Source organism: Vanacampus margaritifer, chromosome 4 (assembly GCF_051991255.1).
Source record: "Vanacampus margaritifer isolate UIUO_Vmar chromosome 4, RoL_Vmar_1.0, whole genome shotgun sequence".
NCBI lineage: Eukaryota > Metazoa > Chordata > Actinopteri > Syngnathiformes > Syngnathidae > Vanacampus > Vanacampus margaritifer.
Genome location: NC_135435.1, coordinates 30,586,655 through 30,602,517, shown reverse-complemented (window position 1 = coordinate 30,602,517; position 15,863 = coordinate 30,586,655). Strand labels below are relative to the sequence as shown.

General features: G+C 38.6%; 1 protein-coding gene across 1 annotated transcript in view; it reads left to right on the top strand.

Annotated features, from left to right (window-relative positions):
• The window catches only part of ntrk3b (neurotrophic tyrosine kinase, receptor, type 3b), a 269,219-nt gene that overhangs the window by 106,171 nt on the left and 147,185 nt on the right, over nucleotides 1–15,863 (top strand). The window contains exon 4 of the mRNA XM_077563793.1: nucleotides 4,277–4,348. Coding sequence (XP_077419919.1) covers nucleotides 4,277–4,348 — 72 coding nt within the window. The remainder of the gene's footprint in view (nucleotides 1–4,276; nucleotides 4,349–15,863) is intronic.

Here is a 15,863-nt window from a genome sequence, read left to right as displayed (position 1 = left end):
GTACAGTTATGTTTCCAGAATTATTATTTACACATTCATACATTTTGGTATTTTTTTTGAGTAGCTAAGTTGATGTGTCGAATTTGCTGTTTTTTTCGTCATTCACTTGCATTTACCTCAAGTACGCTAGCGTCTTGATTAGTTAGATCAGGAAGTGTCGTCGCTCTAGCTACCGTGTATGACGAGCAAAGTGCAAATTAAGAATGAATCCGTCTCCATCCTACCTTTTCATTTTATAAACAGTGTTGCATTAACCACCAACAAATCCTCACATTAGACTATAACTTTATAAAGCGGCAAATTTGCGGGGTTTTTTTTCTGAATATTGCTGCCACCTTCCCCAAAAATATATTTGGACGTGGCCCTAATACGCCGTTGTATCTAGAAAGAAAGAAACAAAAAAAATATTGTACCACCGTCCTACTGTGTTCCTGCAATTTGCCACAACGGCCTGCTACCTACTGCCCCCGCCACTTCTCAATGGCTACCTGCTGACCTCTACCTCCTGCCTTTTCTTTTTTTTTTTCCCCCTCCGCCGCCCTTTCAAAACTCGGAGCAGGCCTCTCTCCCCTGATCCCGATGATCCCTCATCAGGGAGGCCAAGTGTAATATCTCCGGCAGCAAATTAGCATTTTTCTCATTACCGCCGCCTCCGTGATAGGGGGACGGGGTGGCGATTGGCGAGGGAGGTGGGCGAGGGGGTGGGCGGCGGCCCCGTGACTGTCCCGTAGCCCAGTTTGACGCTCATTATTCCACATTTCAATAACGACAATATGAGACGCGATCATTCATGAAAAACATCGGATTGTTAAATATGCCAGAGAGCAGCGCGCTAATGAAAGAGGTGCTGCGCATGTTTCTGTCGAAGCTTTAATTGCGAATAGATTCAAATAAAATATCCACCAGAGTGCAACATTATGATGATGATGACGACGGGGGTCACTCTTGAGCTGCAAACTTGTTATCACATAGTAGTCAAACTTTTTCATTTAAAATCAACACATAATTGGTTGACTATGTGCTGATGTTAATTAAGACTTTTTTAATTGAACCTTTTTTTTATCCAGGAAAGGAAAATGAGAACAGATTTTAATAGAGTAAAACAACACAAAAATAAAAACTAATTTGAATACCTAGACAATAAATTGTACACCGTGATATACGATCAGGTCCATAAATATTGGGACAGTGAAACAATTCTCATCTTTTTGGTTTTAAACACCACCACAATGGATTTGGATGTAATGTTTCCCTTATCTTTACAAAAACAGGTGTGTTAGGTGTACTGAACACCGCATATAGTCTTTATTTACGAAACAGGGAGGTTAGGTTAATCAAAAACTTTAAATTGTGTTTACAAAAATGCACATCAGGTTTGTTGACGATTGGACAATTGTGCTGTTGACAAAAACACACATTAGATGTCAATGTGAATGTTAGGTTGATTGCTAAATTCTCTGTGATGTACATACACGACGCACAAAGACCAAAAGTTGTTCAAATTTACCCAAAAAAAAAACAAACAACGATGTTTGATACAAACAGAGGCATGATGGGAAGGCAATGGGAATTTAAATAGCTTGCTGGTTTCCAGGCGCGCGGTGATGATGTCAGCGAGAGACATCTTTGATGACAGCATTTGAACTTCCGCTGCGGGGCGCCTTGACGCTGAGCGGAGTTAAATTTGGAATTAAAATTGGATTTAGATGAGGCAGAACTGCTCAGACCCGCTGCAGTGGATTCTCCTGCTAGTGAGCAAGAGTGTGTCAGAATGCACTTGCTACCCCATTTTTATCCGTACAAGACGCAACTTCATTTTCTATGAAATGAAGTCATTCGAAACAAAGAAACAGAAAGAAACCAGCATTTTCAGACATTGTGAAGATCCTTGGAGACTCAATATGGAGATTGTCTTTGTTAAAGGATACACGAGTGTTGAAGTCTAGAAACCGTCTATGTGTAAAAAACATACAGAGTATCATAACTGGAGACTAAATTGTCTTTGATAACATACAGATGATACAACATATTATTGACGACTGAATTTTCTTCAATATAGTATATAAACAAGACATACAGTTCATCACGACACGGCGATGTGTAGTGGAAAGATGGTACATTTCCTTTCAGAAGTCAGTGCCATGCACAAAAATGGCCGCCCATCCGGACTACATCTCCTACAAGTGTCTTACCGTTTAGGCACTTCGTCCGTACGGCGGCGCCGTTTCGGAGCTTGAAACCGCAATCACTTTTGTAATCGAGCTCCGGAATGGGAAGATTTCAAAACGCTTCCCGTACGTTCCAATGTGGACACCACATGCGGCGGGATGCTCCTCCGGAGATGACGTAGTGGTCGCAGCTCGATGACGACGCATCGTTGTAGTTTGATGACATATGCTCCAATTCTCACGTGACGTGCGCACAAACCGCCAACGGATAGCCGTGTCCTTAGCTTGCTTATGCTTTTACAGCAAAAAAAATTTTCGTGATGTTGTTGTACCGTTGTCACTTCTCCTGTGTTCGTCCCACTGATCTGTATATACTACTGGATAGCCGATAGCCCATGCATGCCCGTGCAAGCTGTTGAAGTGGCCGTCTTACGGCCATCTTACTCCTCCCATCTCGAGAGCAGACTAAACTACTTTAAAGACCCCCTTTTTCGTTTATTGCTCCCTTCCTTAGACCACAATCTTAGATTAGGTAGTCATCTTTTGTTGAATTAGTTATAATTCTTTAATAAAAAAAATATATACAAGTTTCCTCCTGTAAACATCATTAAGCATATAATTTATAGATGTGTTTAAGGCAAGTTGTAAAATGTCTGATGTCCTCTTGTTTATGTTTAGCAAATTTAAAACATCATAAATCATGCTGTTTCTATTAACTCATTCACTGCCATTGACGGCTATAGACGTCAAAAATTAATTTTAACTATTTCTATTAGTGTAACATTTTTTTTTCACTTTTGCTAACATGAGTATGAAAACAGATATAAAATTTGGGATCAATCGTAAGTTAACTAGTGAAGTCATGTGATTACTTACAATAAAAAAAAAATGTATCGCCTTGGGCCCCTAATTTTAAAAAAAAAGGGGGCGTCAGACAATTACAATTTTTAATCGTAATTAATCGCATGACTTCAATAGTTGACTCCTGATTATTCACAAATTCTATATCTGTTATAAATTTACCCCCAATTTTTTTTTCTAGGTTTTCATTAAAAAAAAGAAATGAAATGGGAAAAAAACGTTACACTAATACAAATAGTTCACATGAATTTTTGACGTCTATAGTCGTCAATGGCAGTGAATGAGTTAAGTACTGTCTCAAATGTTCTTCGATTTCGATACTGTAAATGTATAGGATTGTATGCTTTGGAGGAGTAATATGGCGGCTTCCAAAGTCTTGGCCTATCGGCTATCCTGTCATATATTCAGATCAGTGGTTCGTCTTCTTCGCTGATTCTTCTTCTACGCTTTCCGTTATTTCCCCTGTGGATGCGCAACAGCACCACTCCAGACTTGGCAAATACATTACAACCGCTAAACGTCCTCAGCGTCTTCTTTTTACGACACTCGCAAAAGTTAAATTGTCATTGAGTTAAAGCAGAGGTGGGCATCGGGGGCCGGAGTCCTGCAGGTTTTACATGTTGCTCTTCTCCAGCACAGCTGATATATGATCAGCTCATCAGCAAGCTGGTAACGATCCTGTTGATTGGAATCAGCTAGTGTTGGAAGTGATAAAACCTCCAAAACCTGCACGACTCCGGCCCTCGAGGACCGAGATAGCCCACTTCTGAGTTAAAGCCTAAATTGTCTGTGATGTTTATAAATATTGGGTTGTTTTGAATTTGATATATTGTCTTTGAGCTTCATTGAAAACAATTGTCAGGTTTGTTTGTCTTTGAAAAGATACATTCTATTAACTTGACAACTTGAAATGTTAACTGAAAGCGCCTTTGATTTAAAGGAAAAAAAAGAAAAAAGAAAAATGTGCGCTGCAATGGATACAGAATTTGTGCCAGAATGCCAGAATGCATCTGCTCACATATTTTTTGGAGGGGGATTGAGTTACATAATTTTAAAACCGAATAAACACGCACGCACGCACGCACGCACGCACGCACACACACACACACGCACAGGCCAAAAAGGAAATGAGAATAAATGGAAACAGTATTTTGTGTTCTCCCACGCTGCAGCCCTTTTACGCTTTGCTCACACATTCACGCTCATTCTCTCCGTTTTTTCTCCCTCTCTCTTTTTTTCCATTGCAGCACCATCATGAATTGCAACCTGAGGGTGATCCAGCCCCGAGCCTTTGCTCAGAATCCACACCTACGCTACATGTGAGTAAATATCCACCCTATAGCTCTGCATACCAACGGTGGGAAAAGTATGGCCCGTGTGCCACCTACTGCCCACCGCTCAGGATTTTGCATGCATTAGCAAAACTCCAATAATTGTTGCATTTTCACTAAAAATGAGTTAACCTTCATTCATATATCTCATATGTGTTTAAAATGTTGGTAATGAACAATATATATTTTTTACGTCATCTACTGTGAACTGGACCAAAATCAAATGTGGCCTTCAAGTTTGCTGCTCTTGCGTGGCTTGACGATGAGTCGAACATTGAGCACAAGATGATGCTCTTGATAGAGAGTGTTTTTTTGGGGCATGTGGTAAGCTACAGGGGGGGGGGGGGGGGCGACAGCACCATTACTGCGTCCGAACGACGCCCGTCTTAAATGAGACATCCATTATTTGCCTCGGATAATTGGATTCCTATCTGCACGGCCTCAACATACCGAAGACGAAGAAGAGGGCGACGTGCTTCCATTTAGCCGCCGCTCTCTAAATGGACAATTTGTCCGGCAGGGCCGCGCGGCGCGCCGGCGAAGAGCAAAGTCATTTCTTTAACAAAAGGCTGACGTCTTAGCGTATGACAGCCTGTTATCGCACTGTTATTTTCTAGGAGTTAGCGCGGCACGAGGAACTCAGTCACAGTCTTTTACCTGAACACGCACTCAGCAACTGAATGCGATCTGTACTTTGTGGGGGGCTGCATGTGAAGGAGTCGTAAGCGCTGCTGCCTCACAAAAGCGCAGGTATGGATTTGAATTTGGCTTTCAATTTTTTTGGGATTTTTTTTAGCCCTGTGCTAGGTTAATTTACAAAAACATATAAGTTGTTGTCAACACTACACATAGGCTAGGTTTAAGAATCATTTCAAATATTCATGCTTAAAATGTCAATGATAAAATGTAAACCATTTAGGAACTATAATGTGAGTTCAATAGTTATTTATTTTGTTTTGTTGTAAATTTATTGTGACTCATTATTAAGGATATAGGATATAAGCAATGATAAGCCTGGACATTTTGCCTGTACCTTTGTCGGTTAGTTGATTTCTTCAAAGGGATGTTTGTGTTTTCTTTTCTGTGTTGTGTGCGGTAGCCGAAATAAACCATTCATTCATTCATATTGACAAAAAAAAATCATACATTATGTTCCCAGCAAGGTTTAAATAGTTTGGGATTTTTCATTATAGTTGGTTTTTATTTTGTTGTGACTTTTTCTTTGTTGTCTTCAGTTACTTTTAATTCGTTTTTAAAATGGGTTAGTTAGTTTTAGTTTTTAAAATCTGAAAAGCGTCATTTTAGTTTTGTAGCATTAGTTTTAGTTTATTTTTAAATATATGGAGTATTTGTGGGATGCCAGATTAAAACAAGCAAACAAACAAACAAACAAAAACCATGTCGCTAAGTATTGAAGCAAAATGAAACGATTCCCAAACGACTTTCTTCTCTCTACTGTAATACAGAAATATTGAAATTTAAAATCAACACCAAAAGCTCATGTATTAAATTCATTAACGAATAAAAAAAATAATAATTTCAGTTTTTGTTTGTTTGTTTTTACTTTAACAATTTCAGGTTAAATGTATTCTGTTTGCGAAGATGGCGAATGTTGATTTCTCGTTAGGGTTCGTCAGGAGTCATTTAAGTTTTAATGTTTTTTTTTCCTTAATTTCCTTGCAACAAGAAAAAACATTAAAACTTAAGGCGAATGTTTAGCGAACGTTTGCGAACCTTGAACGAACCCTGACGAACTGACGGAAGTGTGCATTTACTTTTTTTTTTTTTTTTGTTAAAGCATATAGATTGTTTCTACTGCATATGAAAGATGTCCACCAGGTTACAGTGTGAAATTATGTCAGATTACAAAAAACAGGTCAGTTAGGTAAATTCATGATTCAAAGTCGTTTTTGATGTTTACAGAAACAAGTACCTTAAATTAGTCTTAGTCCTAAATTATCTTTAATGTTTACAAAAAAACAAATGCTAGCTTAGTGCAGGACTGTTAATTGCCTTTGCTGCTTACAAACCGCATGCTAGCGTAATTGAACTTTCTCGATTGTCTTTGAATTTTGTGAAAATATAAAGTTGGGATGGCGGCGCGTCTCCATGTGTCAGTCCAGTGATTGACCGGTGACGAGTCCTATGCTCCATTTGCGCTCCCCTCAGCCCTGCCCGTCCGTGTAAAGAGTATGTTTACTGGGGGCAACTTTGGAGGAAATAACTTGTAATGGCAACATTAAAGTAAATGCAGCAATGCAAGACTCGACTGACCCGTCAGATTTATGAGGCCATCTCACGGCTCAGCTTTTTAGCGTGTGTGTGTGTGCGTGCGCGCGCGTGCGTGTGTGTGTGTATCTACTTTATCTGCGTGGGCGATCGGAAGTGCTAATCAAAATCGTTTGCGTTTAATGAAACATATTAATCCTCCCTCCACTTTTATTTTCTTGCATCACTTTTGGCCAAAGCGAATCAACTAAAAGCGTTGACGTCTCTTAGTGGCAATCAGCAATCAAACTAATTAGCAGCGTCTATTATTATTGACTATCACTGTAAGATTAATTCTAGCCATAAAGATGTTTATTCATAATTGTATAGACTGACCTGTTGTGGTTTGAGTGTGTGGAGGCATAGAATAAAATAAACAAATGTTAACATTCGCGTTGTTGCTGCCTGTTGCTGTGATTTAGCTCTACAGTCAGCAGCCCTTACTCTCCTCTTGTTTAAAATGTGTCTCCTTACATACTAATTAAGTAATTTGCCTTCATTTTTAAAATGGACAATTAACAGAGTTAATGTGCTTGAGCATATACAATAGGTACGTTTTATGTCTCCTCCTTGCATGCTATTTTTTACGTCTTTCTTATCAGCTATTGCTTCTGAAGCTGGAAAGTTTCCCCGTTGTGGGACTAATAAAAGTTATCTTATTTTATCTTGCCTTATTTGTTGTCTCCGCTGTGTTGGAAAATGTGTCTGAGGCCTATTAAACACCGTACTTCTGAAAACACAAACACGTTTATTAGGTTTACTGAAGACGAGGTCGACTTTGGCGTTAATGAAAAACCCTTCATTAGGTTCATTAATACAGACGGGAAATTGATTATACCCCAAACATGTATAGGTTCATTGAAGACATGAAATCATCATTGATATTTACGAAAATACGCACGTTGAGTGAATTGAAAATTTAAATCTTTAAAGTATACGAAATAGCAGGTTGGGTTTGTTGAAGTTTCAAAAGTCTTTGTTTACAAAAACACGTACGTTATGGGAGGTCAGGCCACACACAAAGCAACATGGCCGACACATGACTGAAGTGGGCCACCGCAAACAATTACAGTTGCCGCACACACCAAGCAATTACTGCAACAGAAGAACTGCAAACGGTTTTGAAGCTCCACATACTGTACAATATGCTTCCGTTTATCTTTATTATTGTGACCACAATAACGCAGCACAATTGTAAAGAAAACTGACAAATAGAGGAAACGAGTGAGAAGGAACGAAGGAGAGAGTGTGGATGGGAATATTTTCAGAGGCCGTTTGGCAAAGATCGATTGCTCCATTCACACCCGTGCTTTCCTGCCACAGGCACACATGAAATTATAAATGTAGTTCTTGTAAAACACAATATAAGAGTAAATTGATTGTGATGTTTACAAAACCAAGTGAATTATGTTGATTGGCAAATAAACTGACTGATATATATGAAACAAGTACGTTCAAGACTATGTTTACAAAAACACCAAAGTGAGGTTTGTTGACTTCTAAATTGTCGTCGACAAATACAAATAATTGAGGACGAAATTAACTTTGATGTTAAAAAAAAAAAGACCAAATTGATTGACTGTCGCTGTGATGTTTACAAAATTATGCATATTTGGTTCATTGAAGCCTCAAAACAGTATTAGATGTTGACCAATTTTTTTTTTTTTTTTACATTAGTTATGTTAAAGAGGGAGTTCGGGAATTTGTCTCTCGGGTGTGTGAAAACAAATTCACTTTGGTCTTGACGGAAACATTGAGTTCACTGAAGATTCAAAATTGTTTTTGATGTCCCTGAAAACACATGCGTGAGAATTGAAAATTAAATGTAATGAAAGAAAAGTAGCTTACTTGCTATAATGCACTATAAGTGAGTGCCATAGAAAAAAAACTATTTAAAAGTATTAAGTATAAATATCCAACAAAAAACAAAAAGTCCAACAAAAAATTGCTGAAGTTGAATGTATTGCGGTGTATTTATAGTCATAAAATATTCGCATACATTTAATTATAAAGGGCAGACCTCCATTAAATGACTCTGTCAAATTAACGTCAAATGAAAAGAAGTCAAGCGTAAAACAGATTAAATCAAAATAATTTAATTAGGCGAGTGGATGATTTACATTTGTGATGGATTAAAGCGCATGCTTACTGTGTGATTGCGTCCAGTACGGCCTCAACTTGTGATGAAGAGCGACCCCAGGAGAAAAAAACACCATCTTGAGCCTCTGATTCCGACCTCGATGAGGTCGCCCTTGTGCATAATAATTAATATCGCTTGACATCATCATCGTCGTCATACCCGTTGCCCGTCACCCAGTAACCATCCACCTGCGTTTACAAAACAAAGGGACTCAGTGGCGAGAGCTTTCGAGTTCAAAGGTGTCCGTGTTCATTATTTCAAAATGCACACATTTAGCTTGAGCTTAAAACAAATAATATGAACGTGCTTGATGAATCCATCAGCACCTCTTTCAAACGCTTTTATCTTGGCACATCGCTATGTTGCATTCAAACCGAGCTGTAAACATCACAAGCGTTTTTGCTTTTAATGTAGCTCGAAGGTGATGTGTCGCTAAAAATGAATGTGCTAATCCCTGTCGCTTGTCTCCTCATACATTCTTTTATTTTTAAAGATGTGAACACAGATACCGCACACTTGGAGTGGAGAGCAAAACAACCAGACCATGTTGTCTCAGCCAGTAAGACGGGGATATTGGAAATGGCTGCAATGAGCCTGACCCAAACCAAAATGGCGCAGTTCTCGTGTCTTTTAAATTTAAGGCATGTGTTCTTGAGACTTTTCTCTGAGTCTGTGGAAATACCGGCCAAATGTCTTGTTTGCTAGTGAAACTGTCTTTGGCGGCTGGATTGTTGGCATGATTTGACCCATTTATTACATATATTATTAGAGGTTTATGTTTCATGGAAGTTTGTTTAACTTGTTTTCCAAGCTCCGCCCACATGCAATGTCAACAAAACCCTCAAATTTACATATGCCCGGTTCGAATTTGCTATAAATCAGCAAAATATCTTGAATGGGTTCTCTATCGTATTTATGCTGATGATGATGATGATGATTATTATTATTTTAACTTTGAAGGATCACTGGAATTGACTTAAAAGATCCTGAAATGGATGCGTCACACCAGCGTGATTTACTTTTTTTTTTTTTTTAGAACAAATGTTCTCATTTTTTTTTCATTAATAAAAAGTGTGATTTACTTTTTAACTGCAGCTCTACTTTGGTTTGGAGGAATGTCGAAGCTGGACTTTTCAGGCATTTATGAGATTAAACTCTTTAATAAATAATTCTACTAAATAAATGTAAATGTTGTATATTTAATAACAGTTTGATGTATGGGTTCTCAAATGTCCGATGTCGAGGGGGTCGCTAATCTTTATCACGCCCGATGCCGCTTTTGTGATTAAGGGCTATAAAAATAAACTTGACTTGATGTCTTTAAAGACACGAGCTCAGCTATATTTACTTTTACAAGTCAACTTTCCTCTAAAGTGTTTGCCTTCTTAATGGCTGTGGCCTAAATGAGTTTGCTTTACAATGACAGCTCTAAAATAAACTTGATTTCCAGCACTGCGTAAACTAAATGACTTCAACCCTTTGCTGACCGACTGGCGTTAAAGTTACCGTATGCAAATTACCGTATGAGGCGTCGCTCAACGTACGCTCGCACTAAATATTTGATCACATCTGCGAATGAGATGCAAACACGACATGAACAGGTTGCTGTTTATTCTAGACACCGATGATTAAAGTCGACTCTGAGCGCACACGGTAAACAGTCAGAAAGATCTGTGCAGCCGAGCGGCGCCCGAAAATCATAGCGCAAGTTCATCTTGATTTAATTGCCGTTTTAATTACCTCCCATGCTTATTCCATTGTCCTACGCAGCACCTTTCCGGGCTTCTGCTGTCTTTTCCCTTCCTAGCTTTTTTTCCATACCGCTAAACAAGCGATTCTCAACTGGTGGGTTGCGGACAGGACAGGTAGTAAAAAATATTGGCTTAAAAAAAGTCTTTGGTTGATGATGGTACCAACATACTGCTTTTGAATTCATCTTCATGGTTTTTTGTATTGTATTGTATTGTATTTTTTGTATAGTTTTTTTGTGTATTTTACACACAAACAGTTTCATTTATTTAATTTCATTTATTCATGTATTTAATTATTTAAAATAAAAGAAATGAAAGGGGGCAAAAAGAAATAAATCTTGTAATGTCTGCCCCTAATATTAGTTGTGAGTGGGCTGTCGTTCAAACGAACAGATTAGTTGTTTGGGGCGGGGGAAATCTGTTTTTAGTATTTGGCCTACATTTTGCTAACACGTTCAACTGATCCAAGAGGTTTGAATATTTTGCTAATGCCATTCAAATGTATTGGTACAACAATTACTAAATGCTAAAAGCATTTTCTTAAAAAAAAAAAAAAAAAAAAAGTCCCATAATGCCTCGGGGTATTGACTTGCGCATGTGCAATTATGGGATTACCCCGTGGCATTATAGGAAAATACCCTGTGGCTTTTATGTGAACACATTCAGTTTTTAGCATTTGGCCTACATTTTACCGATATATTCAAATGACTTTATCAATACGTTGGAACGACTATAGTCTTTTTCCATTATTTTAACTTTTCCATGCTGCCACACAGTATGGTACTCGCACACATTATTTTTTTCCCTGCTCCTGCACAGCCTTCCACTGTGTAATGCGTTGTAACTGCTGATAGGGTGAACGTGTTAGCACAGAAGCCCCCCCCCCCCCCCCCCCGGCGGGTACAATTAGCCACATTAGCGTTGGATTTGGAGTACGTGCGCATGCAGGGCGAAGTCCATAATGTGGCTTTGTGTCTTGACGGTGGCCTCATGCGTGCTTGCCACAGGTGCCAGTGTTTAGGCACACGCGATAAACACATTTTAGCCCAATTAGCCGAGTGTAGAGTCTAATTAATTTGCCCGACGATGCACGCTCGCTATTGTGTATCTATTCCGGGCGTTTTAATTTTCCTTGTTCAGCACGCTTCTCCCTGCAAAAATGGCTCTCACTGAAAAGTATATGCTTGTTTGGGGGGTGGTTTGGACGCTTGATGGTAGAGGTGAACAGATGGTTGTTATTTAAAGACATGCAACTGTTCATTTAGCACGTTAACACTACAGCATGTTGAGTTTAAAGGGCCTGCGACATTGAGGCGCATTCCCGATTGTGCCTGGGATTCTTAAAAAAAAATAATAGCACTTGTGCTTTTAATGTTTGGTGGGTAAATAAATGACAATATGTGCTGATGTGTGTTGATTGGCATGTAAACATTGTTTGCCTAACTTAAGAGTCACCTGTCTGACCTACCATTAGTGTACTCTAAAACAATTGGGTCATAAGTAACCCAATTATGGATAAAAAATGGACGGACCCACCTTATGGGTCAATTTGAGCCAACTTTGAGTCAAGAAATGAGCCTTTTTGTGTAAAACAACTCATAAATATTGGTCATATCCTTTACTTGGGTCGAAAAATGGGGTCATATTGTAAAAAAACAACCCAGAAAGTCGGGTCAATTTCACCCAAGTAGATGATCAGTCCATTTTTGACCTATAGTTGGGTTATTTTTCACCCAACTGTTTTTAAAGTGTGCTGTGTGTGATTACTGACATGTTGACTGACTAATAACTGGTAATATTTGACATCTGCCAATTCTTGCTTGAACATGTTGCATAACTGATTAATCACTGATGCTGCATTTATTAGTTAGCATGTTACTCGATCTTGCTTATGTAAATCTACGAGCACAACTGTGTATTCTACATCGGCTGAATGACATGACTCAGACTGACCAGTAACAAGTAATGCCTGTCATAATTATGTATACACGGAAGTTCAATGAAGAATGATGAATAATTGACAATGTTTGTACGAGATTCTGATCTTTTGCAGAACAAAATTCACTCTCCGTTACGGTGACATTTTGTGTCGCGCCAAACGAGGCCCCTCAACAAAAAGATGTCGCGATGAAGTCTCGCGCTTTGGAGTCTTCTCTGCCACTTCTCCGGCTTGGTCTTTGTCCCGCCTGTGTCAAATTAAAGGTCAGATGGCTGGATGGCTGGGCAACGCTTTATTCTAATGCGGCCGAAAGAGAGAATGAATCTGAAGGGAGTGTCGTCACGGTGGAGCACGAAAGGTCAGTCCCTGTTGGGCGGCAGGACGCAGGGAGAGTCTCTCATTAAAATCCACCAGGCAACATTTTCTTATTGCTAAATGTCACTTTCATTCTCGGGTCAGCTGGCCAGCCGGAGAACACCTTTAATTACAAGTGAAATGATTCTCTGTTTACCTTGTCAAGACTCAGGAAAGTGGGACATGTGCCCGGTCTTTAAGCAGGAAGATGGATGACCATATTTGGGGCTGGCGAATGTGTCGCTACTATATAAGTTCAAAAGCTGAATGGGCTTTTAAAAGACAAAAATACAGGTACTTTATGGTCACGAGCTTAATGGGCTAGCTTTCACTTGCACTTTTGAACTTTGCAGGTGAAACAAACAACTATTTATTTTTTATTGGCCAGGCACTGAGATACAATACTATTAGATGGGCTTTAATGTTTGTCTTAAAAAAAAAAATGAAGCTGACTGGCTGTATTATAGGAACGACTAAATTCCCATCCATCCATTTTTTGAACCACATAATATCCTGTTCAAGGCCTCAGGTAAAAATAGTTGGGTCAAAGATAATCCAAATTGGGTTAAAAAGTTACTGATGCTACTTTTTGGGTTATTGACCCACAAAACAACTCCAAAAAACATTAACAGCCAAATATGTTAGGTCAAAACAGACTAATGAAGTAACTTGTAATCTCACTTAGAGTACTTTTAAAATCAAGTAATCTGTAAACTCATTTCGTTAGTTAGTTACCAAGTTAGTTCTGCGGTTGCAGACTCAGGTCTATTAGTGGAGCCAAGATTTCAAAGCAAACATGGTGCATCAGCATTCAGCTGTTATGTTGTGCTGCTCGCAAAAGGAATAAGCTGTCAACAGAACTGCAGTTAGCCCCAAGTGTAAATGCTATTAAATCTAGGTTAACAACTATGCTTTTCCCCATACCTATGATGAAGAGCATTTCTATCATCAATTTTTCCAAAATCATGTTGTTGCGCTGTACATTCTTTTAGCAACTTTAGAAAACGACTTTTTATTTCTTTGTTTTTGCTTTTAAATGTCTTAAATTCTTCTGTTTTTTTTTTATTTAAATAATTTTAAATTAATTTGCTTTTAAAAGTTATTCAAAGTAATTGGCAACAGTTATTAATAAGTCAAGTTAAGTCGTCAACTTTATTTATAGAGCACCTTATCATGTAAAGAAAAAAAAGGCACGTAGGGAGACGGACATCCATTCACACGACCGCTGAGTGGTAACGGAAACCACCCTGCCTGCACCAAAGTCCGACGAATGTACCACGACACCACCAGTGACCCGTCACCCACTAGTTACTGCTATTTGATATAATGATTGACATGCAGGCTGCCCAATGTAGTAGCACAAAGCAAGTGTACTGTATGTGTGTGTCTGTAGAAGCCATTGGAGTTTCTCTTTAATTGCCTGGTGTGAACCTGCAATGACGAATAGTAAAGTTTGTGTTATTAAATGTTCCTGCTAACCTGGCCTGGGGGTGAGTAAGCGTGTCGGGGGTTTGAGTTGAGCAGAGGTTCTAATCAGTGTCGGGCCAAAATAAATGAGTCCACACGCTTTGGGGCATTTCATGAACAAGTCATTACCGCAGCTGTCGCCGTCCGTGACCGCCCGTGTGTTGGGATTCCAAACTCATGCTTGCGTTTGGGGAGCAGATGCAAAAACTTTGAAAGCAACTTTGATGCTGTGGTAATGAGTCACGCAATCCGCACACAAGCCAATCAATCACTGGACCTTTACATGGATTTAAATGCACTCTTGGTCTTAATGTACATACACAAGGAACATAGTCAACCTTAGTTAACCTACTACTGCTACTATTACTACTAGTATTTTTACTATCACTACTACTACTACTAGTAGTACTACAACTACCACCACTATTATCACTGCTTCTATTGCATTTTCTTGTCTTAAAAATATTACAGCTATACTATGATTATTACTAAAACTATTACTACCACTATTTCTACTAGTACTACAACAATTACCAGTACTATGCCTAAATAAATTCCTCTTGTCTACAAATCTATATCGTCCTGTGTTTTTTTCTTTTTTAAGACAAAAAAGGTTGTGCTTTACCTTGACTAGTTTCGGCAACGACTGCCGCCTACCTCAGAAGCTGGCAGTTGTGACGTGTCTTACCAACCAGTAATAGATATGATGACTACCACTATTACTATTTTCCCTATCATGTGTATGTATTACCACCAATGCTACTACTACTACTATTACTACTACTAATAATAATAATAATACTTCTTCGACTACAATACTACTAGTACCATTACCACCATTACTAATATTAGTATTACTCTACCCTTTCTACTACAACTATCACTATTACTAATACTAGTATTACAAAGTACCCCAACTATTAACACTACTACAACTATCACTATTATTTCTACTACCACTACCACGGCTCATATTCTTTCACTACTAGTAATATTACTCACACTGTTGATATTACAATTACTACTACTACTACTATTAGTACCACTGCCACCATTCTTTTTCTTGCAAAAACAATACTACCAGTGCTACTACTATAATTTCTACAGCTACTACTTCCTCCACTACTCTGCTATTAGTACTATCACTCTGCTACACTACAGTACTACCACTACTAGCACTACAGCCACTATAACTAATGATCCTTAGTTGGATTAAGAAAGTCGCAAGTGAAGTCATACAGTCTTGCTCACTCACAACTTATAGTGGAGTGGCAATAAAATTCACTTACAGTAGCAAAACACTAAAAAGTACAATTACGTCTAAAAGTTGCAGTAAGTGAACAATAATTGAGATAATGAAATGGATTTATTGCACTGAATTTGTTTTAAAGGCTAAACAAACACTGCTGCGTGCTTTGTGGTGAAGTGACAGTTAATTGAAACTACTACTAAGCATTTTCAGAGCAGAGCAATAAGGCTAAGACTGTGGAACTTAACTGTACGGTATTTACAGTGGATATAGTTAGATTCGGCACACACCTGCCACAATTTAAAGGGCCTACGATTAACCCCAAATACAGTTCT